The sequence below is a fragment of the Astyanax mexicanus genome, chromosome 4 (genome assembly GCF_023375975.1).
Source record: "Astyanax mexicanus isolate ESR-SI-001 chromosome 4, AstMex3_surface, whole genome shotgun sequence".
Classification (NCBI taxonomy): domain Eukaryota; kingdom Metazoa; phylum Chordata; class Actinopteri; order Characiformes; family Acestrorhamphidae; genus Astyanax; species Astyanax mexicanus.
Genome location: NC_064411.1, coordinates 43541836 through 43566398, shown reverse-complemented (window position 1 = coordinate 43566398; position 24563 = coordinate 43541836). Strand labels below are relative to the sequence as shown.

Sequence of the window (24563 nt, the reverse complement as noted above, 5' to 3'; positions counted from 1 at the left end):
TGCTCGAATTTTTGTTTTCTGTGAAGAGTGTTCACTGTGCAGTATAAAGTCAGGGTTGAGTAGAATTTCTAAGTTGTAAAATCAATCATGGGTAAGCAGCGCGACCTCTCAACCGGAATAGTGGCTCAAATTCAAGCCCTTCGCCAACAAGGCTTGACCCAAACTAAAATTGCTGAGCAGCTCGGCATCAGCCAGTCTTCCATGTGCAAAGCTCTCAAGAAAAACTGCAGCAAGCGCACCAACTGTTCCGGCGTCCGAAAAACTTCTGCTCGTGACAACAAGCAGCAGAGAAAGATCGCAGTCAGCAACCGGTTCAAGTCCACTTCCGAGCTCACCGACTTGTGGAACAAGCAGACCGGCGCTGACGTCTCCAGATCAACCACTTACCGTCGTCTGCGCGAACTCGGCTTCAAATCTCGCGTTCCAGCAGTAAAACCGATGCTGAACAAGAAACAAATGGAGAAACGGCTGAAGTGGGCCAAAGAACACGGCGAGTGGACTGCTGAAGACTGACAGAAAGTGGTCTTCAGTGACGAATCACGCTTCTGCATCTCCTTCGGTGATCAAGGTCCTCGTGTCTGGCGTCGTGGTGGCGAAACCTACAACCACGAGTGCGTGAAAAGATCCGTCAAGTTTCCCCAGAGCGTTATGGTCTGGGGATGCATGTCCGCTCGAGGTGTAGGGAAACTCTGCTTCCTCAAGAAGACTGTCAATGCTGCCGTATATCAAGTTCTGGAAACGTTCCTGATTCCGACTGTTGAGGAACAGTTCAGCGAAGAAGACTTCATATTTCAACAGGATCTTGCACCGGCTCATGCGGCAAAGTCGACCAAAGATTGGTTCACTAAAAAACAGCTTGAAGTTTTGGCATGGCCGGCCAACTCGCCTGACCTCAATGTCATTGAAAACCTTTGGGCCATCGTCAAGTGGAAAATTCGCGACAGAAAGCCTACTACGCTGGACCAACTGAAGCAGAACATCGCCACTGCCTGGGAAGCTGTGAGTGCGGAAACTTGCGACAAGCTGGTCAAATCGATGCCGCGGAGACTTCAGGCAGTCATACAAGCCAAGGGGGCAGCCACAAAATACTGAGAAAGTGATGATTGTAATTATAATAAAAATTATTCTAATTCAATGAAACGGTTTCTCCATTATTCTAATTCAATAAAACAACAGTGTCACAGTTAAATGGCCTAAATGGGCCTTTTGGAAAGCTCAGCTGAGCAATTTTTTTTCCAGGTAACGAGTTCTGTGATTAGTCTAACGAGTAGGACAGGTGCGGTGAACACCTGATTTGCTTTCTGCACAAAAAATGCATTCAAAGAATTTCATGATTGCACTATTTCAAATTATTCTAATTCGTTGACCAGCACCTGTATAAGGCATACTATCAAAAAAAATATATTCTCTAGTCAATTTTAATACATAAGGCGCACCTGATTATAAGGCACAACTGGCGATTTTTAGGAAAATTAAAGGATTTAAAGTGCACCTTATAGTGCCAAAAATACTGTATCCCACCTTCCAAGATAAAACTAATTCCATCCCAATGTTCGTAATAGGGGTGTAGGGTTGCCCATGGAAAGAAATTAAAATTTTTACACCATAAATAAACTTGAAGGGCTCAACACTTTATTGGTAGGATTTTGAGGACCCTGACATGTAAAACAAGGCACTGAGTGCACAGATAGATTATTAAAAACACTGTTTATGGAACAGATTGCAAAATAAATTCTGTTGAAATGCATGAATTCCAGCTGTTGCTGAAAACATCTCTTTAATATTTATGCATTTGTGCTGAACATATTTGGCATTCTCTTTTCTATTCCACCTATTTGACCGTGGCTTAATTTCAAGAGGGTGGCACCTGGAGAACTACTTTAAAGGCACTGTGTGTATAAACAGTGTTTTCAATAATCTGTGCGCTTTCATAGCTCTCAGGGCCTCAGTTTAAATGTCTGTGCCCACATAATTCCACCAATGAAGTGTGGAGCAACTTTGAGCTTGTTAATGGTTGTAAAAATAGTGATTTGCATGGGCAACCCTATGCCCCTATCACTAGCATTGTAAGCCTGTTGGGAGCATCAGCTAAAAGCCTTGTATTTCAGAATGCTGGGGTGAACAGAGGTGGACTATTCTACAGAAGTTTTTACTCATTATCATGTTTCACTACAACCCAACTCAATATCATACCAGACTTCTCCTTTAAATACTATATTAGTTAATATTAACATATTTTTGTTAATGATGAATAATGTTCTTAAATATGAGGTTAGGAAATGCTTAGCATTATGAAAGATTTGGGAGGTTACCCAAGACTGATGATATGTGATGAACTGACTTTGCCACACCCAATGCACTGCAAATATTAAATATATATTTTTTTGTTTGTTTTGTTGATTTGAATAACTATCAGCATTTGTGCACTTGCTGGCAATGGTAAAGAGTGAAAAGGGTAAAAGAAAATAATAATAATAATAATAATAATAATAGTAAAGAGGGCACTTACTAAAATGAGATAGCCCACCCAGCTTTTAAAAGCCCTCATGCACTATGTTTAATAAAATATCCAATTTCTCCATCAGATGAGAACCTAATTGGGCACTTACAGTACAATACAATATTGTATCTCATCCTCTCTAATGGTAAATGCACGCTATGGGACACAGTCTGGTAGAGGTGGTATAGAAGGAACTCCATAATGGTGTTGTTTTCTACTAAGAGACAAAATTTCCCAGAAATTGATGCTTATTAGAACGCATTATCACACATTATCAAACATAATCTATTGCAGGAAGGAGCACTTTAGCAGGTACTTGAGCTTTGTTTTTCATGCTACTTACAAAACTTCAACTACTGTCTTCAAAATAGGAAATAATTGTGTTTTTACTATATATATGTTCATGTTCACAATAGAATCTCTTTTATTGCTGAGGAAAAAAATGGCATTTTAATCATTAAAGATCAGGTGATTTTTTTGTCACAGATTGTCATGTTTCAGTCTGTGCTAAATGTCCTAAAGATCTGGCTTAAAAATACAAAGTACCAGAGCAATATGAGGAACATCCAAGCTACTTCCAATAATGAATTACAGCACAAGTGTGATATAATTTGTATTGCATTGAATTATAATTTGTAATGCATTGTCTATAAGTGTTATGCAACAGCAGGACTTTAGGACGGGTGTGCATAGAGACATGCAGTGGATTGAGTGCAGGACATGCACTGACTTGCTGAGCTCCATGCTGACATTTATATATCCAGCGTGGGAGCAGGAACCTGCTCAGCCAGTGAGTTCTGCCGGCAGGCGTCTGTTCACTAATAATTCACCTGTAGGAGCATGCACACTTTTAGCTGGGAATCCTGGAAGTAACAACAGGTGCTTTAGAGGATTGGGAAAGTGTCTCGGGCCCATTAATGACCTTTAAACTTCTAACGGTCTGTATTCAGTAAACAGCAACATACAAACTTATGCATATAAGGCTAAGATTTAGGAAAATAGTAGTATGCAGCAAAAACAGTACTGTAATAAACGTTTTTTAACTAAAGTAGTAGTTAAATAGTAGCAAAAATTGAAAAATGTAGAGCTTTCTAGAGATTTCTTCTTTTATTATTTTTTAAATTGCTGTGTTATACAAAACATATTATTTCTAGCAATTGCTAATCATATCCAACATGTACAAATTATTGCTGTCCAACTAAATCCTAGTATGTCCAAAACATTACAGAAGAACTTTACAGAAGAAGAAAGCTGAACTGCTTGAATTTTTGCAGGAGTGGCATAAAGTTTTCCAAAAGCAGTGTGTTAGACTGGTGGATAAGAACATGCCAAGATGCATGAAAACTGATTAAAAACAGGGTTAATCCACCAAATATGGATTTCTAAATGCTTAAAACTTTATAAATAGGATCTTGCTTTCTTTACATTATTTGAGGTCTAAAAGCTCTGCATCGTTTTGTTATTTTTAGCCATTTCTCATTATCTGCAAATAAATGCTCTAAATGACAATATTTCTATTTGGAATTTTGGAGAAATGTTGGCTGAAGTTTATAGAATAAAACAACAATATTTATTTTACTCAAACATATACCTACAAATAACAAAATCAGAGAAACTGATTCAGAAACTGAAGTAGTCTCTTATTTTTTCAGAGCATATACATTGTTTTGGAACCAGATTAATGAGGACTCTTCAGTTCTTTCTTTATTGTGTGTTGACCTCTATTCCTCTCTCAACACTGGGCTGATTGATTTTTGGTCACTCTCTTTGATTATTCACCGTGCCCTACCCACAAGTCCTGCAGGTAAAAGCAGTGATGTCACACACTGAAACCCACTCACCCTGACCCCTCCCCACTCGCCCGCTCAAACTCTCTCAGGCCTGAGTTTCACCCTGGATTACAAAGAACCAACCAACACAGGAGTTCACAGGAAATGAAGTCAGTTTTATCCAGGTTTAGCCACAGATTAATTCACAGTTTTTCCACCTGATCACCAGTATCACAGAGTCTGATCTTCACGGCTGTTTAATGTAAAGTAGGGTTAGATTTGTCATGGCATGTACTGTACATGTATATTGTGGGTTTTATTGTCTGTGATTTTCCCATACCCAAACACTCAACGTCAATCCAGTTTTGACTAGTTGGAACCTGTAAAGAACACAGACGACACAAACTCTCACAGCATGCAAATATGGTGAGCAGTTTTAGCCTAATATGCCATCAGCAATACATACTGTAATTATATTTTTACCAGGAAAAGCTTAGATTAATCAGAATCATTCCCTTCAAACATCTGGTTTGATTAATTCATATTTACTTTTTTTCTCAGTCTGATGTTTTACTTAAAGAAGACATACTTAGGGCAATGACAGGTTTTAAGTGCTTTGGTATTACCTTTCACTCAAATGTGCTATTTAAAAAGTATGTTAAAAAGGTTACTGTCAAGTTAAACTTAGCCAAATTAAGCATGTAAGATCTAAATCTGCTACCCAGCTTAAACATTTTGGTTAGTAGAACATTTTCTGAATGTTACTGTGAACAATATTAGGGCATTCTATCTGTTAAGTTTTCTGGATGTTCTTAGACCCTTTTTATTTGACATTTTTAAACCTCAGGTAAAGTCACTGCAACATCACATGTTGTGTTTTTTAAACTTATTTATTTCTAATTTCATCCCATTTTCTCCCCAATTAAGAATACCAATTACCCAACCCACAGACTAGGACTCCCACCATCACTAGTGATGTCCCCAACACCAGGAGAGTGAAGACTATCACACGCTTCCTCCGACACATGTGAAGTCAGCCACCGCCCCTTTTCCAACTGCCACTGATGCGCGCTCGGAGGAAAGCGCAGTAACTCGGTTCTGACACATAAGCTAACAGACACCTGTGCTGAACAACATCATCTTGGGAGTGATGAGAGAAGCGATTTTGCACCATTTACCCACCCAGAGAGAGAAGGGCCAACTGTGCTCTCTCAGACTCCGGCTGCTGATACAGCATGAGCCAGGATTCACTTTTTAAAATAAACTTTATTAATCATTTTCAAAGCACATTACAAAGTTATTACAAAATACACAATTTTTTCATCACAACAATCATTTTCTTACACAAAGTTTACACATCATCGATTTACAACTATGTATTAGCCAGGATTCGAACCTCAGATCATAGTGGTAGGAAATGTTACTTTTAATGGCACCATAAGTTAGTATTCATTTAGCTGCAAACACTGTGTGAAAAGCATTCATATAACATTGTGATTCAAACTATTATTTATTATATTATGTTTTCAGAACAGTCCTGGAACATTATTTTTGTAACATTACAGGCTAACCTTCCTGAAACCTACAGCAAATATTAATTTAAGATACTGGTAGTTACATATACCTAGACTAGTCATTACATATGTAACATATGTGCAGTTTCAGATTCAGTTAATTTTAGATCTATATATATATATATATATATATATATATATATATATATATATATATATATATATATATATATATAAATAAATTCTCAGTTTTGGTTTTGACTACTGCAAATTAAACTAGAACTTACATTGTTTTTGTCATATTTATATATTAAGTTATATTTGTGAAAAAATACAGGTATAATTACAGTCCACATATTTGTGATGTTAAGGTTAAACATTTTCAGAAGCTTAATGTTAATGTTACTTTATCTATTCAACTGCCTGTAGGGTATTTGAAGTGTAACTATAAGGTTATGTGGTGTCAGAAATCAATAATTCTTATAACACTTAATGGTTTGACATGGTTTAAGCCCAGTGTGGGATGATTTTATCATGGTAAGAAGTTTGTACCATGCTCTGTTTCTACCCATCTTCACACTAGCCTTGTAGCTCTAGTAGCTCTACTGCAGATTAATTAAATTAAAGTAGTAAACATCACACACCCAACATGTCTTGGCTGATCGGACGCATTTTGGCCAAACAATTGCTTTTATGTGCACCCCTGACCATTCTGAGAGGTGGGCATCTCGCATTTCGGCTGGTTTCTGCGCAGAACAGTCTTGGAAAAAAAGAAGCAGGTATTCTGCTAGCCGTCTTTCTTCAGCTCCTTAATTGTGGAAATTCCTTTCCTCTGTACCTGCTCATGGAACTCTATCCACTGACCCTGAGCCAAGAGAGATTTTAATGAGCTAGCTCCTGAAAAAGACTCTTTATTGTCCTAACGGCAGATTTGGCTACTGAACAGTGCTCTCTTTCTTTAATGAAACAATCAGTATCTCTTACTCTCTCTCGCTCTCCTTCCCTCCTGATGGAAAATCCAAACCCTGCAAGCCCCGCTGCTTCGCTTTTCCCCCCGCCACCATGCTCCCATCACGTCCTTCCCTGGCAGACCCCTGGACGGTGAACACTTGAAGCATATGGGACAGATCCGTTAACTCCTGTAGATCCTGCCACAGAGTCTTCAGCAGGGACCAGATTCTACGTATTCTAGGACCGCCTGCAAAAGGTCAGCATTCTTTTTTTTAATAATTCCATGCAATTTTGGAGGCTTTAGTTTGTCTATTCTGATATATTTTGTATTGTAGATGGGCTACTGTGTGGGCCTTACCTAATTTAGCAATCTGCAAATGATTGATTAGTGTTTATGATCAATATGATCATTGCTGAATGCCTACTGAGACATCTCAAAAAGAATGAGACAGAGACACATAATAGTATGAGAATGAGACAGTATATGGAACTACGGTGTCTGCACGGCACCTCCTGTAAAGCTATGTTGATTATTCTGCTATTATTACTAATGTAAAAACCACTGGGAGGTTTTTCTTTGTGTGGGGTTCCACAGGGTTCAACAGTAGGGCCTATGAAACTGATAGTTATAATCAACTCATTAGTACTGTAGTTAAGAGAGAAAATAACTGAAGTGTGGGATTATATGCAGTGCTGAGTTGTTATGAGTCTGAATACAGCTAACAAATTTAGAGTTATGGAAATTACAGAGGAAAACTTCATAGATTTCAGTCAAAATTTTTGTAAAGGCCGCAATTTTTGTTGTCTAGTAAACCACCTTGGGATGCTTTGAATACAACTTGTACACAAATGAATTGGACCTATTGTATTTGCTCTATTTGAGAAGTGGTCAAGTGTGAATATACTGTATATAGGGAATGTAGTCATGAGTTTAAGAGTTCTAGTGTTTGATGATAACAAGAAAATACATTTTAAGACACCAATCATGGCTTTACATTTCTTTCAAAACAGCTGTTTTATCAAAATGAACAAATTACAAACCATTAAACTTAACCAGATTGGTCTAAAGTCATTTCTGCATTGCTTTTTTCTAAATAACCACTGTGCACTAGGTAGCATTGACTAAATCACTTGAATTTTTCACTTAATAACAGTAGCAGACTGGAATGTTTTCCATGCTTGGGTGACAAAATATTAGTTAGTTCATGTGCTGAAAATAACAATCAAATAAGCACAAATGCATGAATGTTCACTGAGCTGATCAATACATCAGTGTTATCAGGGCCAGATCCTGCTTTACAAAAAAAAAAAACTAAAGTTCTTACCTCACCTCCTGTGTGCTATTTAAAACTGTCCTCAGAAAACATTTAACATGTTCATAAAATTATTTATTTACTTTTTAAACACCATTGCAAAGTGGCAAAGATAGGAAAACATGCTTCAAATGGTTAAACTGACCTCTTTTGATGCTGGAACAGATTCATGACATTTTCTTTAGAATCACAGAAGTGATGATTTTGATTATGCTTGGTTTGGTTTATCCATGGTGAAATTGAGCCACACCTATGTACATGTATTCACCTGCATCCACCTGTATTCACTTATACTCACCTGTCTTTACTCTTTGACTGGGACAGACTTGTGACTAGGGTTGTCACGATACCAAAATTTTGACTTCGATACCGATACCAACTGTAGTATCACGATTCTCGATACCAAAACGATACTTGGAAGAAAAAAAAAACAATAAAAATATCTGAACATAAAATGTTTATTTTTGACTGAACTGGATTGAACACTGAACAATCGGTGCAAACGTTTTTATTCTAAAATGAAACATTTTAATTATAACCTTAACTATAACATAATTATCTACTTCCACTTCCTAAAAACTAAAACTAAAACCAGAGGTAATGGTAGCCTGACTATGTGAACCTGACGGGCGGGCAGAAGTTAAGTTCTGAATAAGGAAAATAAAGAGACAGAAGAACATTACAATGTTATGTTCATTTTAACACTCACTGCTCCGTTTTATTAATCAACCGTTTACCATTTTTAATAAGCCCATGTTCAGTGTAACGATCAAGCAGGCTACGTGCCTGACCACAGATTTGCGATGGAAACGCGAAAACGTGAACATCTTGAGTTCATGTTTCACAGCCAATGGGATAATGGAGAAATAGAGAAAACCACGGGTCCAAAACAAAACTCCTGCACACTCCTCTCCGTGTTAATGTGATTTACTAGCAGTCGCTAGTAAATCTTAGTAAAGCTACAGACAGAGTGTATCTTGACTAACTCCACTAACCTGTCGACTTCTCAGCTCTTTGTAGAGATCAGGGTGCTTGTCTGCTAAATGAATGAGCGAAATATGATCAGAATTATGTTAAATAACACTGTAACATAGACGCATAGAACTATTATTTAATTAAAATGATTTTTAAGAACAGCTAAACACAGTGCTGCAGGTCAAACGCGGAGGCGTTCACGTGCGAGAGAAAGAGACAGAGAGAGACACAGAGAGAGAGAGAGAGAGAGAGAGAGAGAGAGAGAGACAGAGAAAGAGACACAGCGAGAGTGAGAGAGAGAGAGAGAGATTTGCGTGTTCTGATGTGAGCTACTCACAGGTAAAGGTTCTCTTTTAGCTCTTCGTGCTCATATTCTAGTCCCACACATAAGTCTGCAGCTCCCTCAGTGTTTTCTGTCGTATTTTGCGGCTAGCGCGAGCGCTTACAACTAACACCGCCACGAGGTGCCGCCGCGCTTGTGCCGAATCCGCTACTGAATCCGACTCCCACTTCGCGGACAGAATCGGCACAACAGCCCCCGCTGTACAACTGCGGGAGTGAAAACAGCGCTAATAAATAAAGTAGTTTAGTTTCACTTTCAGTTTTTGTTATTTTCGTTATTTTATTTAAAAATAAAAATATAAATAAAAAACAGATGCCTACATCTCAGACTATTTTCCCACACTTCACTCCTCGCGCCCGTTTTGTCCACAAGTTGCGGACGAGAGACATCTGTTATTTTAGCCGTCGCCATTCTACACTCGCTGCTGCTCTGCTGGCTTGCGCGTGAATCGATTCATTTGTTCAGAACACTAAGTTTATCTGAATCCTGCCACACCGACTGCTGCGGTGTGAATCAGTTTTCTTATGAACTGAATCAAATCGCGCCTACTAATTTGACTCATTTGAAGCTAGTGACCGGGCTATATACAGTATCGAAAGCATCGAACGCTAAAGAACCGAATCGTTTGTGATGACGTAGTATCGAAAAAGAATCGAACCTTCGGTACACCGTGCAACTCTACTTGTGACTGTGCATACATTCTTTCTTTATACAAACCAACTCAAGCTATCTGTTTGCAGATTCAGAAGTTTATGAAATAGTATGTACATGGTTTGAATGGTTTCTGCTGAACACATTTACTTATTCATTCTGCGTGGGCTGTATTTCACATTCTGGAGAGCTATGATTTGATCTCTGTTTAGTTAATTTGTCTTACAATTGTTCAGTTTTTGTCTGGACACACCCTGAAGACATATATGGCTTTGGCTTAATACTCAGATTTGCTAGATACCAGCCAGTTCCACTGAATATGATTCATTGTTGTGACAATTGTTTTAGTTTAGCAAAACCTGAAAAAGCTGGAGGGGGGCAAGTCATGACGAAAGTGCTTGTCATACATGTGACTGTGAGTGTGTGTGAGTGTGTGTGATCTCTGCCCCTCCTTATTTGAAGCTGTGTATATAAGGGGCTGGCTCCAAGCCCTTGACAATATCTCTGCATCCACAGCACAGCTCTGTGATACACTCTGCTCTGACTTGTGATTCTCTTGGACTAAGCGGGAAGAAGTGTTGAAGAATGGTTTCTGCTGGAATGCAAATGCTGGGCACGGCCCTGGCCATCATCGGCTGGGTCATGACCATCGTGGTGTGTGCTCTTCCCATGTGGAAGGTCACAGCCTTCATCGGACAGAACATCGTCACAGCGCAGACCAGCTGGATCGGCATCTGGATGACCTGCGTGGTTCAGAGTACTGGACAGATGCAGTGTAAAGTCTACGACTCCATGCTGGCCCTCGATTCAGACATGCAGGCCGCCCGGGCTCTCTGCGTCATCTCCTTATTGGTGGGCATCGTTGGGATCTTGCTGGCCATGGCTGGTGGAAAGTGCACCAACTGCATCGAAGAAGAAAGCACCAAGGCCAAGGTGGGCATCGCGTCCGGCGTGACCTTCATCATCTCCGGCTTGCTGTGTCTCATTCCTGTCTGCTGGACGGCCAACTCCATCATCCGGGACTTCTACAACCCACTGGTCGCCAGTGCTCAGAAGATGGAGATCGGAGCTTCTCTGTACATCGGCTGGGCCGCTGCCACATTGATGTTGATTGGCGGAGGCCTGCTCTGCTGTACCTGCCCACCAAAGGACAACTACTCATCCGCCAAGTTCTCAGCCGCCAAGTCTGCAGGGTCCAAGGGTTATGTGTGAGAGGATTCCAAAGACATTTTGGACTTTTTTGGACTTTTTTATCATTGGTCAACTGCTGGACAAGCTGCTTATATGTGCTTATATTTTTGTTACACTGCCAAACAAAGACAAGCCAGTCATGTTACAATAATAATGATGTACATTATGATTTATAATGGATGACAGTGTGTGCCAAAGCAGGGTGTGGCAATTTTTCAGAACTGAGTTTTCAAAAATGTCATATTTTGTTTGTTTGTATGTATGTACTGTATGTTTTTTCACATTTCACTAGAACCTTCATTTCAAATGTGTCTTGTTTAGTTGCTTATTAAATAGTATATCAATTTTACTACTTTTGATAGATTTGCCTTGCATTTCTTCCATAACATTTTTGCTTTATGTGTACATATGAAATGCCTTCTATTTGTTATGTTTCTTTGTTAATTATTAAAGGTAAATCAGCAAAGTGGTTTCTATTTGATATATTTTGCATAATATATCGTTTCATCATTATTATTGCAATGTGGGCATTGGCATGAGTCAAGTACAGCAAATTTATAGCAAAATTTGAACCCCTTTTTACTGCTGAATATAAAATATATTTGAGACAGGTTATATCTGGCCAACATGTTTTATTTTACTTATATTTGATACTCAAATACAATAATTTGATAATAACTGTGACATATAATGTTTTAATTGCAGTATACTACAGCATGTAATATATATATAGCAATACCATTTTTCCAGTATCATGCAGCACTAGTTTCAATAAATGTAAAACTGCTTCCAGAGTGACCTGGAGAAGTTTATGCAAACAATAAAGCAAATCCGCACTTATTATTATTAAAATACAGGTTATGTAGCCACTGTAGATACTTTGCTTATTTTTTTAAAGATAAAATTCCTTTTTTTCTTAAAAGTACAGTACAGATTTGTACTCAAAAGAGTGCAAATCTTGTTTCTGGGTCTGTATCTTATATTAAGGTACAATAGAGTACCTTTCAGAGAAATCTTTTTTTTTAACCCATTTTTTTTTGTACCAGATAAAGATTATAAACATTATCATCAACTGAATGTGTGTCAAAAATTTGATGATCCACAATTGTCTGGCTTTTAAATGAAAAAAAGTATAATTAAAATATGGATAGTTTATTAGTACAATCATACAGAATACTGAATGTACCCTTTGGCTGGTTAAATGGTACTAATCTGTACTTATTGCTGTTGGTAATGCCTTTGTACTTCAGAGGGAACACATCGGACCCTGTAAAGACCAATATTATACCTTTAAGGATACAATTATAAATACCTTTGCCTGCTAAAGATTTTGCAGATGTTTAAAATTCTAACTTATATGTAACCATAAATTATAAATTAAATGAGATCTAACACAAAAAAATATTTAGGTAAGCCTGTGGACATTTTTCTCTCTGATTTTGGCTCTTATTCCTGTTCATAAGAAGTTATATTTTAAAGAATCCAATACATCTTCCCCAGGTTCTATTTAATTTGAGATAATAGCTTCATATCTAACACTTTATCATTTATATTTTGAGTGGAATAGTATGATACCCAGTTTAAACTCCGTATAGAATGAAAGGTTTTATTTGACTGATGTGTGACTGAGAGGAGCTGTGAAAGAAGGGGAGCAGACAGGGTGTGGCAGGTGCACATTTTCGTCACAGGAAACTGAAGAATCTGAAGAAAGCATAGTCCTTCTTAGGCATAGAATAAATAGGAAGAGGAGGAGTTTAAGGTGTGTGTTTTCTGACAAAGTTACACTACTGATCAAAAGTTTTAGAACATTATTTTTTACAGCTGGTAAGTAGCAATGGAAATAAACGGATCTTTAGAAATGGATGCAAAAAAAATACAATTTACAAATCCTTTGTCTGTAGTAAAGCAGATGTTGTTACTGCACTCTCTCTACTGCAGCATTTACACACTTACACACAGCACATTCACACTTTCATATTCATATTTATAATAACTAGAAAAAGACACAGAAACACTGAGAACTCTCTAACTATTCAAAGAATAAGTATTTCCTTTAGAGAAATTAACAGATGAAGCCAGAGAGCAGTGATTGCTGTTTCCTAAACCTTCAAAAGACTTATAAACTGGGAAAAAATAGTACAGGAAGAGTCAGGTCTGGCTGACCAACATGGCAACAGCGCCTTTAGCTCAGCTTAACATAATTGGACTCAGTCTCAGTTTTTGCAGCTAAGAGAAGAATTAAAGGTATGTCAGGTGAAGTGCAGTAATAAAGTCATTGATACCATGATGAAATAATAAATCAGCTTGTCTGGAGCACTGTTAAAATATAGGGATGGTCTAAAACTTTTTTTTTTACCAGTAATGTATAACACTTTATAATTTAATCTATAGGTTTTATGCATTTATAGAATTTTGCCTAAATTATATAAAATACAATGTTTGCTTTTTTTTAAGAACCTACAGGAGGTTCTATAAGCAATTCCATTTCATAGAAGAACCTATTCTGGTTCTATGAAGAAATATTGTAAGTACATAAGAGTGACACCAAGTGTTGATTTAGGTGTATCTAAGTGGAGCAGTTCACTTTCCAAAACTAATATCACTGCTGCCCTCTACTGCTAATGTTTAAACTTAGATCCTGTCTCAATATTTCTACCCAGTCTGGAATTATATTATATCCTATCCTTCTCAGGCCCCGGTTTGAGAACCTGCAGGGTCTGGTCTGAGAACTGGTAGGCCCTGGTCTGAGAACTTGTAGGTCCTGGTCTGAGAACTTGTAGGCCCTGGACTGAGAACTTGTAGGCCCTGGACTGAGAACTTGTAGGCCCTGGACCGAGAACCTGTAGGCTCTGGTCTGAGAACTTGTAGACCCTGGTCTGAGCAGTCCTCTACATGACTTTCCAAAACTAATACCACTGCTGCCCTCTACTGCTAATGTTTAAGCTTAGATCCTGACTCAATATTTTACCCAGTCTGGAATTATCCTATACCCTATCCTTCTCAAGCCCTGGTCTGAGAACTTGTAGGCTCTGGTCTGAGAAATTGTAGTCCCTGGTATGAGAACTTGTAGTCCCTGGACCGAGAACTTGTAGTCCCTGGACCGAGAACTTGTAGTCCCTGGACCGAGAACTTGTAGTCCCTGGACCGAGAACTTGTAGTCCCTGGACCGAGAACTTGTAGTCCCTGGACCGAGAACTTGTAGGCCCTGGTCTGAGAACTTGTAGGCCCTGGTCTGAGAACTTGTAGGCCCTGGTCTGAGAACTTGTAGGCCCTGGTCTGAGAACGTGTAGGCCCTGGTCTGAGAACGTGCAGGGCCTGGTATGAGAACTTGTAGGCAGTTTTGACCTATAACTTTGTAAAATCAGAACTGACATGTACATATTTGACCTCTATGTCAATCATTTTTGACTGAAGCCAATTGGGGTATTTCCCAGCAACCAGCCAGGTTTGGCCTTAGCACTCATAAGTTTAAAATAACAACAGATTTTGCATATTTTGAAAAGTTTAATAAGTTGGAAAGTTAAAGTAAAAAAATCCCCCAAACTGGAAATACTTTATTCTTAATCTCTGTATTTATAAAGTATTGTAACTACTTTTGTATGTTACTTTTACTAATGTTTATGTAACATCCCTCTCTGTGCAATAGTAAAAACTATGGACGGGCGTTGGGTTCGTATCTGTTATAAGTAAAATAAATGAACTTCTTTTAGGGTTATTGTATTATTGTAGCTTAGCCTTTCACTGTCTTTTTTAAACCCGAGTGTGAAGATAGCTAATTTTAATAACCTTCTTGACTGGTCAAATAAAATAATGTGTAGGAACAATGAATTATAATAATAACACTCAAATAACAGTATAAAGAACAATAGACAGAAACCTTTAAATTTGAATATAAAAGTATTAACACACTTTACTTAAGAAAATGGGCTCAAGGAGTTCTCTCTAGCACAATAACAATCAATAAAGCTTTTAGTTCTCAACTTAAACCTCAGAGTTCAACCACAAATAAATGGCACAACAAACATAGCGATGCATTCACAGTTTTAGCTTTAAATAAACCCCAAAATAAAACTCTATGGGCCCTTTAATAGTACTGTCTAAGCCGGCATTAAATGAAATAAAACAACAAAAGTTGCAGGCCTGGACGTAGCTGGGGTTCGTAGTGGCCCAAGAAAACTGAAACTGCCCTCTTCGCTAAGGGAGCCAAACAAAAATATGTATGTGTAGTTACTGAGTACCTCAGATGTATTGTGGATCCAGCTGCATTCAGCTTCTCAGCTCTCTCTCTCTCTCGGTTCAGCAGTAGCAGAGCTCCGCAGCTCACTAGCCAGCATCTCTCTCTCAGTTCAGCAGCAAGCATGTAGTTAAAAGAGAGTCCTCCTTCAGCCCAACTGTGTTAGTTCCACTGGGGATGAACTCTGTCGACTCTTGCTGTTGACAATATCTCACAGTTATAACTGACCCTGCTTTACAGTTCAACGGGGAACATTGCTCTGACCCAGGCCCTTTAGCTCCACGCAGCTAACTTAGCCAGCTAGCAGACTGGTGAGTTCCAGGCTTCGAGCAGAAACACTGACAAAGGGTGCATATAAAGTCCAGCACAACTCAAAAAAGGTACACAAACACTCTGTCCGAGGTTTTTTCCCCACTTAATAAACTCTTACTATCTTTTTTTTCTCTAGTGGAGAAACTTTTAGCTAGCTAGGCAGTGAACTCACAACCTGCTGCTGCCTCGTGCTCACCCTTCCTCCTCCTCTTTTTTCTCTCTCGAACCTTCTACTGCTCCGTCTCTATAACAACCTGCTGAATCCTCATTGGCCAGGATTGACTATACACACTAAACGTGTAGATTACCCAAATAGTTCTTATATTTTACATATAATTATTTTAGTTATGTTATGTTAGTTTAGATATGTATTTCTTACAACCCAATTAATAGTTTTATTAATATTTAACTGTTTTTCTCTAATACAATATATAATTATTACCTACTAACTATTATTTTTTCTCTTTGTGTTGTAACATACACATACACATTTTTGGCTGGGTTACATTTAGCTTGGACATCTTAGACAATGCTCAAGAGCATTTAAAACAAGCTTTTAAAAAAGCTTTAAAAAAATATGTCTTTGGTACTGAAACATTTTAGCGCATACAGTGTCACTGCTATTTTGTTTAAGAACTACAGAAGCACTGCTGTGTCTGATACACTCATACCAGCATAACACACACACCAGTACACCATCATCACCTTGTCATTGTCACTGCAGTGCTAAGAATGATCCTGTGAAGTCCCGACCATTAAAGGACAAAGTGAATAATAAGGCGGATAATAAAGTGTGCACAGATTTAAGAGACCTATCCTTCTAACTGTTTATTAAGTAAAAACTAAATTTCTGACTTTCCAAAACCTTTTTCCTCGATTCTATGGAAAAACTGAAAAGTGAAAAGTTTTTTAAGTGAATCGAAAGAGTGAAGCAGCTGACCTTAAAGTGTTTGCATGTTGTTTGTCAGCACTTTCTAAGGTTATTCAGGCTGTGTTTGTGATGTATACAAACTCCTTATAAGAACCATGCGGGTTCAAGTGTTCAGTAGCAGCATTCAGGCGTGGAGAACCAGACCCCACCTTCTATAACAGCCCCTCTAACCTATAAATACTGAAAGTCTTGCTGAAGGCGTATTTTTGGCTGTCTGAGGAAGAAGGTCTTCCATGCATTTGCATTTCTCCGGTTCTGGGTTGTAGAAAGTAGGAAAGGAATATGGCTTCTCAAGGAATTCAGATCATGGGTATGATCACAGCTTTGCTGGGTTGGCTGGGGGTCATCATGGCCTGCGGCTTGCCTCAGTGGAAGGTTACGGCCTTTATCGGTTCCAACATTGTGACGGCGCAAATCATGTGGGAGGGCATCTGGATGAGCTGTGTGGTCCAGAGCACCGGACAGATGCAGTGTAAGGTCTACGACTCCATGCTGGCCCTCGGCTCAGACCTGCAAGCGGCCAGGGCCATGATCGTTATCTCCATCTTGGCTGGAGTCTTTGGGATTATAATGTCCATGGCTGGTGGGAAGTGCACCAACTGTGTCGAGGATAGCCGCAGCAAGGCCATGGCATGCCTGACCGCTGGAGTTCTGTTCGTAATCGCCGGCTTGCTGTGTCTGATCCCCGTCTCGTGGTCGGCCCACACCATCATCTCGGACTTCTACAACCCCTTGCTGCTGGAGGCTCAGCGGAGGGAGCTGGGGACATCTCTTTACATCGGCTGGGCTTCTGCTGGTCTGCTGCTCCTGGGCGGAGGACTGCTATGCTGGAACTGCCCACCAAAAGAGCAGCAGCGCATCTACAACCCCAAGTTTGCGCCAGTAAGATCCACCGCCACTTCCAGGGAATACGTCTGAGAGAGAGAGGACTAGAGACTAGAATACCTTTTAACCAACGAACTGTCTATTTGTTAAATTTCTTAAGGAATTTGTTAAAATGGAAATTATTGTAGATGTTCATTAGCTTTTTTTTTTTGTTTGTTTAGATTTGTGTGACAACAAAACTGGGTTTTCATCTTTGGACCAATTAGTGTAAATGTTGTACTTCATTTTTCTGTATACAGCTGTCTCTTCTAGCATTCATTCTGGTTACATGTAAGTGATGCGCTTAATAAGAAATGAACTTCCATATATATGCGCATTAATGTGGGATATGGGGATTTAACGACAATGCTAGTATCTGATATATGTTTATTTTTTCTGCCAATATTAATAGGCATTTAAATGGAATTGGCAATGGAATTAAATCCACCTGGCTCAGGATATCAGGATACATAAAAAAAAAAAAAAAATATATATATATATATATATATATATATATATATATATATATATATATATATATATATATATATATATATATATATATCAAACACTTAAAAATGGTTATAAATGTAATGAAATGAAGAAAATGCAGATATTTTAACGCGAAAAAAAAAAGCAATCGGTCAAACATTTGTCCAAAGCTAATATATTTTATCTGCTGATACTAATACATTTCCATCAATGTGTCATTGTTAATCCATTTAATCATGAGCTTTAATGTTATGAACATATGTAAAAATATATAGTCATATCTAATCTAAATGCTAAACCTAAATGAAAAAAAAATACATTCTTTCTAGATTCTACATAGCTAAAACATATTACATTATATGAATTGGTTTTAATTAACATTGTATGTTTTGTTATAATGGCAAAGCTGGAACATTAACATCCTATGCGTAGGTAAATGTATGGATATATTTAAAAAAAAATCATTAATGTTTTAGGACAACAAAGATTCTTAATTTTTAATGGGAATCGCTATAAAAAAAATAGATTATTCTTAGTCATCTTGGAGCATTTCTTTTGGCCAATTCATTGTGAAAGTTTTGTACAATGTAAAGAACAACTGCCAGATTCACACAAATCTGAAAAAAAGTGAAAAAGTTATGTTTGATAATACACATTTGTATGTTTTATGTTTTTATTTTGAATAAGTAATCTGTTTATAGACTTTGATGTTATCTCTTTGGCTTTTTGTACATTTGGGCAGCTGATCCATGATATAAAATGATATAATAAATATTATAATAAAATGTATATTGTTAAATTCACTCAAATGAGTTTCTGTTGAAGTGCATCATATTTTTTTCTTCTTTTTTAAAATTGTCAATGCTTTTATTGATGGATTCTTTGAAACCAATTGAAGAACCACCATTTATTCAATAGGAGACCATATTTCTAAAAGGACTTAGTGAGTTATTAGTGTTTGGTGCTGAAAAGTGTAATTTTGGGTTTTGAGGATGGTAGAATGTCTGGAGCAGCAACTCTCTTCTTTGTCTTGAGCTTTCTCTCTTTTTCTGTTTGTAATAAGGGTGTAACTGTAAACTTTGACAAGCTTCTCAGTCACCCAAAACAACCTCCACTGTTAATAGTATTATATTACCAATGTTTTTAAGACTGCAGTATATGACTTACCTGTTTTCCAGACAGGAATTAAGCACTACAGAAGATTCTGATGAAGAATCATTTTCTGTCAAGTCTTATAGTAGTAAAAGTTGCTAAAAATGTAATTCACACAAAATTTTTAATTTTCCTTAATACCTAGGCCTGTTGTTGGAGTGTTGTAGACAGGGTGTTGGAGTTATTATTATTATTGTTAGCACAAAAGCTACAGAGCTAACGTTTGGCATAGCATCTTTGTAGCTCCAGTGCTAATAAACAAAAAACATGCCCAAAAAAAATGCCCAAAAAACTTTTTTTTTTTTTTTACTATTACCAGACATGGAGTAGTCAGAGGTGAAATGAGTTTTGATGAGAACCAAGATGCTCCTTCTTTTACTCACTGAACACATACCATCCAGGAGGGGGAAAAAAAACACTGCCGGCCCACACTAAAAACCAATTGGCTGACTCACGAGGTGAGTGCCTTTGTCTCCCTCTCCCTCTCTTTCCCACACACAATTATGGGGAAAAAGTCTGTGTCGCCTGCGTGTGCATTTGTGTTGAATCTTGAGCCACTCTTTCTAGGTTCCAGGAGATTTTATCTGTTATTGATATGCAGTAGACTCCCGCAACTTCCGGGAGACTGGGGATGTCTGAAAAAACATGTCTGTGATGTCTGTGATGAACATGGCTTGTGGAAAATGCTGGACAGGGCTAACACCGCAGTAGTAATGCTAAGTGAGGCTAGTGAATGTAGAAATAGTAAGTAACCATATGGCCATGATAATCCTTTAATTTTGTAAAATATATTAAATGTATATTTTTTAAAAAAGCAAAGAAAACTATATATTTAATCTTTTTTTGTTTACAATACACGAGTTTTGGACAACAGAGAAGCTAGTATTGCTGCTACTGTGTGGTGACTGGTTAATGAGCACATGCTGAAGTAACAGCTAGAGCATGTTTAAAAGACTTATAACTGGACTTTAAAAGCTTTACAACATTATAAAATCTGTACTGAAACATGTGTTATTGTTTTTTGTTAAGAAAAATAGAACATGTGTCTGTAAAAAAAATTCAAATATTTATAAACTCTGATTTTGTTCAATTACTCCATATAAACCCATTCATTTTGGACTCAATTGGGAGCGCTCTCTTAAGTGGGTAAGCTTCTCTTTGAGGATTTTCTGGATAGGGGTTAGCATGGTAGCCATGCTAACAGTATGTTAGCAATGCTAACAACATGGTAGTTATGCTAGGCAAAGCTGGAGGTTTGTGCTTTGCTAATGGTGCTCCTTTTAAATATATACTTTAACAGTTATATTGCCATTCTGTTTCCCTTTACAGTCTTTTAAAGCTAAGACACTATGACATAGGAAACAGCACAACCTTAGCCAAACTAATGATCATGGTGGTGTGGCGCAGTGGATAATTCCCTGCCCAGCCCACAAGGCAGTCTGGCAAAAAAATATGTACTGTAAAAGTAACTTTCTGATGTGGTTTCTGGCACTACATGACATACGGTTATATATAAAATAAATAATAAGTATACATTTTAGACAAAAAAAAAGACAAAAATATTCCTATTAAAGATTAGATACCGAGTTAACAAGCCTAACTAGGCCTCCCCTCCATGACTGAAACATCTGAAAACAAACATGCCTTTGCTGATCGGCTTAATTTGAGGTGACTATTTTTATGCATACATTTAATTATTTATTAAGTTTCATTGTTAGCAATAGTGTAACTGGTGTTGTATTTTTGGTTTGGACAACTATACATACTTTTGCAACATCATGCATTCTCCTGATTTATCTTTTTATTATGAGCCAATAAATGGTCTCTTTGGGTCAGTACAGGTGCTAAGTTTTTTTTACCTTGATACCAATTATGTAAATGTAATGGGTGGGAGGTGAGATGGTCGTCAATGAAAATAATGGACCACTGGTTTCTATGTTTCCTGTATGAAAGACGTTTTGATTCACCCTCATATTGTGCAGATATATTTTTTTCTTATTTTTCATTGGATGCAATAAAAAATTAATATGGATGCAAAATAAAATAGGTCTATAGACGCAAAAATGAAAAACAAAAAACAAAAACATTTTAAACTACACCTTCTGCACTGGCTGATATAAATGGAATCTACAAAAACAAGTATTTTAGGTACTAAAAATAATCTGTACATTTAGAATTGTGCAATTGTGTCTATTGCGTTTGATCTGTAAAATTAGATGGACTAGAAAAAATAGTTGGTAAATAGTACTATATTTTTTTAATTTTTGTAAAATAAAAAATAAAAAATCAGGGTCTATGAAAGTTCAATGTGATGGTGTTCAGAAGTCACTTCACTTCACACTATATTTACATTGAATTGACACAAACACATAGGATATGTTCCTGTATTAAGGTAATAAGACTTGCTGAACTTATTGATGAGTCATCTGTTTCAGGCAGTGATGTTTTGAACCATGTTTTAGACTTTCTGTATAGCCACACCCCCATCCTCCACATGACTGGCTTCTACCAGCTGGTGTTTACATTTTTCTGTTTATTTGTCCTAGCAGAAACTTCCTGTTCTGGTCGTATACACGTATACATGTGTATATACAAGTGTAATGTCTTAGCAGTTCTGCTCTGTGAGAACTGTGCTTTTTTTGTATTGACTTTTTATTCATACTTCTACACATAGTTTTCTATGTTATCTCTGTCCAAAGAAAAATATGTTAACATACAAATAAATCATATATTTACTTTTTGACCATCACACAGCTATATTTTCACATTCCACATATTTATGCAGTGTACAGTAAAATTAGATGTTCATTATAGTCTTCTCCAACTCTCAAATTGTCATTGTTTTAACATAATTGGATCTTTATATTGTGCCAGAAATGTTTCAAAACTGCTTGTACATTATGACAGTGGGCTCTTTTCCAAAACCTTCTGCCAAACCAAACACTGGACACTGTATGACTGAATGAATCAGAATGAGTTTATTGTCTTATTGTTTTATCAGTGGACCATACACCAAAGCAATAAATAAAACAGCTACAGCAAACAAAACTAAATAACTATATACCTAAAAGTATGTAGTGCTTGCTTTTTCTTATAAAATGTGGCAATCATAACAAAGCATATGCTTTAATTCATTTTCACCTGTTTATGTAATAAAAAGTTACATAATTTTTAGTCATTTTTGATCATAAAATGAAAAAGTGATTCACCACAATCTGGCACCTGGAGTTCTTAGTAATATATAAAAATTATATAAAAAAAAAATAGACAATAAATAAAGGAAAATTAAAATTTTGCTAGGATACTGATGATACTGATGACCATGAGGAATGTTCAGAATAGTGCTACGGTATCTGTTTTTACAAGCATATGCTTTAATTCATTTTAATCTATTTATGTAATAAAAAGTTTGGGTTTTTAGTCATTTTTGACCATTTTATTTAATCTATTCAACACAAACGGGCAGCTGATGTTCCCAAATAATAAAAAAAAAAGAGAGAAAACAAGTTTTGTTATGCTGCTGATGATACTGATGATCGTGATGAATACTTAAAATAGTGCTACGGTATCTGTTTTGGTACAAGCAGAAGAATTTCCCTTATGCAAACTAGTGAAGGCGGAAGCCTGAAGGCGTTTTTGGCCATGTGTGTATTTTCTGAAAGTGGAGCGACGGCCTGGCGACTCTACTGAGAACTGTGGAAACTGGCTTGTCTGGTAGAACCAAATGCACAACTCCTCCCTGTGAGATTCCTCATCAAACAGCCCAGCACTTCCTGCTTGTTCCTCAGATGTGACGGTGTGAAGGCCTTCGTGACAGAGGTTCCTGGTTCTCCTGCTCTCCCGTCAAGATGGGTAGGATTGCCAAGGAGGTGTCGGGCCAGACCCTGTGCTTCATCGGCTTCGTTGGCTTGTGCCTCACTTGTGGTCTCCCCATGTGGCGCATGACTACCTACATCGGCGCCAACATCGTCTCAGGACAGATCGTTTGGGACGGCCTGTGGATGAACTGTGTGATGCAGAGCACTGGGCAGATGCAGTGCAAGATCCAGTCCACCATCATGGACCTGACGCAGGACCTGCAGGCCGCTAGGGCTCTCATCATTATCGCCATCATCATCGGCTTCGCCGGGATGCTCATGACCTTCATCGGCGGCCGATGCTCCAGCTGCCTAAAGAATGAGTCTTCCATGTCTAAAGTGGTCATACTGGGAGGCATCCTGTGCATCATAGCCGCGGTGATCTGCCTGATCCCCGTATGCTGGTCTTCGGCCGTCACCATCACCGACTACCAGAACCCTCTCACGCCTACGACCACCAAGAGGGAGATCGGGACCTGCATATACATCGGCTGGGGAACTGCAGCTGTTCTTCTGCTCGGAGGAATCATCTTGTGTACCGCTTGTCCACCAAGAGAAGATATTTACCCAAATAACCCGAACATGTACCCATACCAAGGGCCTATGATGGGACCAGGTGGGCCTTATATGCCTGTCAAAACATATCCACCCAGCTATGCATATTCTGGGTCATATGCAGCTCCAGCTTACTCAGCTGCTCCGAGACAATATCGATAAGAGACATCTATAAAGCAATCATAGCATGGACTCTTTCTCGCTGCTTTTTGGCGTTTGCACCTTCAGGCTTACTGTGATCTGTACTGAATTCAAATTCTGACAAGAAGAAGAAGAAGAAGAAGCTTGGATGATCTGTGTCCATTGTTGTCCTCTGATCCAGAATCAGTAAAACTTGTTAAGCAACTTTTACAAAGATCAGTTTCTCGATACTCAGACAGCAAATGTTTTTAGTGTTCATATTTTGTCTTTATATCTAAAAACAATTGAAGGATTAACTGGATGATTAATATTTTTGTTCAGTTTGTCATGTTTTGAGTTCAGTTTTCTGTTGTTACTGCACTAATATTTAGATTTGTGATTATTGCTGAAGATTGTATATAACATGATGGTTGTTTACTCTCTCAGACTGGGAGAAAACCATTTGTCAATAAAAAAAATGTTTATATGACATTGTGTGTATTTTCTGTCATTTTTTATCATTTAAAAACATTTCTGTCTAATAAAAACAATCAAAACTTTATCCTTACGCTGTAATAAATATTTATTTTTCACAACAACAACCATAATTTGGTACTATATTTCCCTATATATTTTCTTGCTGCCTAAAATAAATATTTTTTTGTTAACTGGCTACAAATTGCGAAGTAATTCAAACTTTTGTTAGGTTGGAAATCTACATTGTTTACAATTTATTCTCTTCTTGGAAACCTTTAGAGTGATAATACTTATACACAGTGTTACTGTAGTAACATGTACATGTGATCACAATATACAGCAGGGTTTTTTTAAACAGTTTA

General features: G+C 37.7%; 3 protein-coding genes across 3 annotated transcripts in view; all 3 read left to right on the top strand.

Moving 5' to 3' along the window:
* Nucleotides 1-6545: 6545 nt before the first annotated feature.
* The window catches only part of LOC103032540 (claudin-4-like), a 39949-nt gene continuing 21931 nt past the window's right edge, over nt 6546-24563 (top strand). The window contains exon 1 of the mRNA XM_022678749.2: nt 6546-6990. The gene's annotated coding sequence lies outside the window, so the exon portion shown is untranslated. The remainder of the gene's footprint in view (nt 6991-24563) is intronic.
* On the top strand, nt 10514-12284 carry LOC103033265 (claudin-4-like). Its single transcript, XM_049478675.1, has one exon. The coding sequence runs from the start codon at nt 10602-10604 to the stop codon at nt 11226-11228; it is 627 nt and encodes a 208-aa protein (XP_049334632.1). The 5' UTR covers nt 10514-10601; the 3' UTR covers nt 11229-12284.
* cldnf (claudin f) lies at nt 16872-24214 on the top strand. Its single transcript, XM_007240446.4, has 3 exons — nt 16872-17442; nt 18566-18575; nt 23041-24214. The coding sequence occupies exons 1-3, from the start codon at nt 16967-16969 to the stop codon at nt 23764-23766; spliced, it is 1212 nt and encodes a 403-aa protein (XP_007240508.3). The 5' UTR covers nt 16872-16966; the 3' UTR covers nt 23767-24214.

Coding starts and splice junctions, on each gene's coding strand:
- LOC103033265 (XM_049478675.1), top strand. CDS start 10,602: ATGGTTTCTGCTGGAATGCAAATGCTGGGCACGGCCCTGGCCATCATC.
- cldnf (XM_007240446.4), top strand. CDS start 16,967: ATGGCTTCTCAAGGAATTCAGATCATGGGTATGATCACAGCTTTGCTG.